At 40.2% G+C, this 4,670-nt stretch overlaps 1 protein-coding gene across 1 annotated transcript; it reads right to left on the bottom strand.

Moving 5' to 3' along the window:
• Positions 1 to 2,794: 2,794 nt before the first annotated feature.
• On the bottom strand, positions 2,795 to 3,864 carry LOC142491078 (sodium-coupled monocarboxylate transporter 2-like). Its single transcript, XM_075593395.1, has one exon. It carries the CDS (start codon positions 3,819 to 3,821, stop codon positions 2,958 to 2,960), a length of 864 nt encoding a protein of 287 aa, XP_075449510.1. The 5' UTR covers positions 3,822 to 3,864; the 3' UTR covers positions 2,795 to 2,957.
• Positions 3,865 to 4,670: the final 806 nt, after the last annotated feature.

Below are 4,670 nucleotides of genomic sequence, written 5' to 3'. Positions count from 1 at the left end.
AAGCAGAGAGACAAGACCATAGTACAGATCATATTTAAAATGTATCAAAACATAAAACTCACAAATTAAGGTTTATAGTATATCAGTGACTAGAGAACATGGTACTGTAAGTATAAGGTGTTGTTGTGTGGTAAGTCGTGATCTCACCGCTCCACCGCTCTACTGTCTGTGTCTCCAATCACTTCCGCATCCGCTGTGGTCCTCCGACGTCACATCTGGTTGTGTGAATTCATACTCTGGGAGTGTCAGGAGGTGGTTAGGCAGATGCCACTCCCTCTAGATTGGCCGCTTGCCACGCTCTACGCGTTTCGACGTACGTAAATGACGGCTTCCTCAGGAGTCCTGAGAGGCAAGGGAGAAGTGCACATCTACCACAATGCGTTTCGGTCATGCGTGACCTTCATCAGGTGTGATGAGTGACCCCTGCATCTGCCTTTAAATACCCTCTAATTGACAATAGGGTGTGAATAAAAGGTAATTAATAGTAGCAAAAAGTTAACCCCATAAGGTAAAAATGCAATTGAATATTCAAACCATGGACGTATCAGAGTCATATTTTAGACGCAGGAATGCAATATAGTTAAAAACACTCAGAGCTTAATGCAGAAATAGCTGCTCTCAGTAGTTGCTATAAATAGCAAACAAAGATGAATACATATTTAAAAAAATGTGTTTATGAGGGTATCAAAATAGCGGATGCAAGGTATAAAAATATGAGTTTAAAACACATAAAGGAAATACATACATGACATAACACAGTTCCAGAGTTCCATTGCATACTGCTGAATGAACAAAATAGCACAAAATATAAACACAAAATACACACCAACAGCTAAAAAGAGAAAAAAAGAGAAAAAAAGAGGGGGGGAAAGAGAAAAAAAAGAGGGGGAAAAAATTATTATAAAAATAATAATAAAATAAAAAATAAAAATATAATAAAAACAAAATAAAAATGGAACAATGAGAAAAATAGACAGAAAATGATGATGAAAAAGGGGGGGGGGGAAGAGGAAGAACAACCAGAAAAGTAATACAATAGGGTATTGTAAATAGTATTCCCAAGACTATTTAAGAAAGGGAGTAAATTTTATATAGTCATTGAGACCTCCTAGATATCTGCTTTGTAACGTGAATATTTAGTATTGTTCCCTTTTAGCAATACGGAGATCACAATTTCCTGCTCGAACTGTATCCATAACTCTCTCAATACCCATATACTGGACTCCCTCTGTGCTACACCCATGTTGGTCTCTAAAGTGAGTTAAGAGGTGAGTCAGAGGTTTAGATAGACCCTCCAGTTTAGGGATATTACGAATATTTCTCAGATGTTCCATGATCCGCAATTTAATATTGCATTTCGTTCTGCCCACATACTGTAGTCCACACCCACACTGATCAGGTCATATCTGGCTCATATCATATACAGCATGTTTGAGACTGTACCTAGTACTCTAGGTTACTGTATGACTGCAGTTGCGGGTACAATTAACGGGATATACTTATGCGAGCAGTTTCATGCCTTAGAACCACTCTCCCTTTGCTTTGTGCAGTGTCAGTTACAGAGTGTTAGCATTGGGCTGGTTACAGATACACAGTAGCGCATTTTATACACACTAGGCGAGCATACCTCATACACTCCTACTTCTCTGTCTGTAATCGATACATTTTTGCTTACAAGCTTGTGAATTGTTTGTGGCTACTATATTGATTCACCGTTGCAACAGTGGTATATGTTCCATTTACTTGTCATTTGATTTATTGACTCACCCCGTGTACCCATTCGCAGCACAGCTGTTTCAGCAGTATCAACTCTGTAATTGCAACATTTATACATAGGTGCTGATCCATGTTGCAGTATATATGTTTAGTGGAATACGAGTAAGATATATTTCACTATTACAGAAGCAACTGCTGCGGTCATGACATATACCTATTTGTAGCAATGTTTTACTAACTTACATCTTGTCAACTTGACCCCCCCCCTTTGTTGTTCTAATAGTCTTACAGAGACATAGCCCCTACAGACATGAGCATTTGAATGTGACTCTCTCCTACTCCCAGCGGGCCAGAGATAACATTATATCATATACACTAGATACACCGCGAACACTTTACCGAGCTTAGATATAGGTATCTCTAAAGCCCTGTATCTCCCTGCGATTTTATATTGCTATATGTTTTATTGTTTGCATATTTGTTAAATAAATGATTTTAATTAATATCATTAGTGAGTGGCAATTTAGGGCTCCAAGACCCTTGGATTGAATCTTTCCAGCCCTCAATTGGTTAGTAGCGAGTGCACATAAATTTTTTTGGGTTGCATCTTCAACCCACCCTTTTTGTTGGGTTTCATTAATTGTAAGAGCACATCCATCAGTTATATATTTACTCAGCTGTCCATGCAAATTGTATTGTATTGTATTGTATGTCTTTATTTATATAGCGCCATAAATGTACATAGCGCTTCACAGTAGTAATACACGTGGTAATCAAATAAATAACAGATAATATAAACAGGTCATGGGAATAAGTGCATCAGACATAAAAGTAACATTAAGGAAGAGGAGTCCCTGCTCCGAGGAGCTTACAGTCTAATTGGTAGGTAGGGAGAACGTACAGAGACAGTAGGAGGGAGTTCTGGTAAGTGCGTCTGCAGGAGGCCAAGCATTATGTATCGTGTTCAGAATATCCACAGTGCTATTCATATGCTTCTTTAAGCAAATGTGTCTTAAGGTGGGTCTTAAAGGTGGATAGAGAGGGTGCTAGTTGGGTATTAGGGGAAGGGCATTCCAGAGGTGCAGGGCAGTCAGTGAGAAAGGTTTAAGGCGGGAGAGAGCTTTAGATACAAAGGGAGTAGAAAGAAGACATTCTGTTGACTATATCAAGACTTCCTCTTTTCTCTTCCAGTTGGTCCATCGAAACACAATTCCCAATGTAAATAATCCCAGCATTGGTCCTCAACACATCCCATGAATACTAAGGGCAGCCTGTACAACTCCCCCCATCAGTGATGCTGCTACAGCCATTGTAGTGCAAATTGTACCAAATATTACACATAACCCTTTGCTGATCCACATACTCTTCTTCTCAGAGAGATTATGCAAAGTGCTCTTCACAAAATCTTCAAATGTTACTGTTGCAAGAGCATTAATGCTGGCAGCTACTGTGCTCAATGTTCCACTGAATGCACATGCAACAAACAGCCCTGGAAGTCCCGGCATTTTGGAAAATATGTCCATGACAAAATACGGCATCATCTGATCTGGTGCTGAAACAAAACCAGCAGTCCAAGGTTCACATCCCCTATAATGCGCATACATGACCAACCCAGAGAAGACAGCACACACCAAGATTATCCAGACTCCAATCAAATTGAGATAAAGGGCTAGTTTTGCATGTTTTTCTGATTTGCAAGATATACATCTCTGTATTGTCGACTGGTTCACTCCGTAGATCCCGAGCCAGGTGAATGTTCCTCCCACTGTAATCGTCCAAAATGTGTGTCTCCTTAAAGGGTCTGGATCAAAATCCACGATATTCAGGCGTGATCTGTTCATGGCGTTCTCCCAGATTTTAGCAGGTCCTCCATTTTGGATCGATCCTTCAATGAGAACGGATAAAAATCCAACGACCATGACCACCATCTGAAATGCATCCGTCCACACGACGGCTTTTAAATCTCCCAGAGTGCAGTAGAATGTGCACACAATTCCAGTAGCAAATACAGCACCCCAAAGATCAAATCCAGTCACTTGATTAAGAGCTAAAGCTGGTGCATAAACTACCACGCCGGTGTATAGGACCGTTTGCACGATGTACATCAGTGTTGCAGCATAGCGGACAACTTTGTTAAACCGTAACTCTAAATACGAGTACTCCAGTACTCGGTACGGCCGACTTAGAAACGAGGATCCGTCTGATCCAGCGACGTGGCCCTCAGCGATGGTGTCCGCCTCTGCGTTGGGTGGACTCCACTGGTAGGAGGATCTCACCTTTAATTGTCTTTGTTAACACCACGGTTGTCTGGTCCCAGATCACAGACCGCAATCACCACACGGCGTCTTCCTTGTGTCCCTGGCACTATAGTGATATGGGTAAGAGTCCCTATCTAAGGGGCCTTCCCTGCAGCAGTCACCCGCTTCATGTGATTGGAACCTGTCTGGGACCTAAGGTGAGTTTCTAGCCTAGTCTGAGTGTCACTGACACTCAGACCCTCCCTTCCCCTTGTCAGCTTTGGCATTTTGGCAAATATTGGCAAATTACAATATGTAGGCCGGACCATCCGACCTTTATAGGTCAGGATCCTAGAACATCTTAGGAACATTTCTCTGGGCTTAGAAAGCCACAATGTGTCTCTTTAACATTTTTATCATTTTTTTGGGATTGATCAAGTTAAAACCAATTGGAGAGGGGACAATAAAATCCAGGATGTTTCCCAACAAGAGACATTCTGGATTCACAAATTGAAAACTCTGAAGCCTAAAAGGTTAAATGTAGAGATTGACTTGAATTCCTTTTTGATATTGCATTTACTGTGTTCATTAGTTTTTTTTAGAATAATATAACTTATATATAATTTTATTATCCTTTTTTTTAATATATTTTTATATACACTGTACCTTTTATCATTTTTATCCATTTTATAGCAATGCTATTAAATATTGTTAAGC

This window comes from Ascaphus truei, chromosome 3, assembly GCF_040206685.1.
Source record: "Ascaphus truei isolate aAscTru1 chromosome 3, aAscTru1.hap1, whole genome shotgun sequence".
NCBI classification, from domain to species: domain Eukaryota; kingdom Metazoa; phylum Chordata; class Amphibia; order Anura; family Ascaphidae; genus Ascaphus; species Ascaphus truei.
The sequence above is the reverse complement of the archived record's forward strand: the minus strand, read 5'-3'. Positions and strand labels throughout refer to the sequence as shown.

What these genes read in the sequence shown, in the direction of transcription:
- LOC142491078 (XM_075593395.1), bottom strand. Translation starts at nt 3,821, where the DNA reads ATGTACATCGTGCAAACGGTCCTATACACCGGCGTGGTAGTTTATGCA.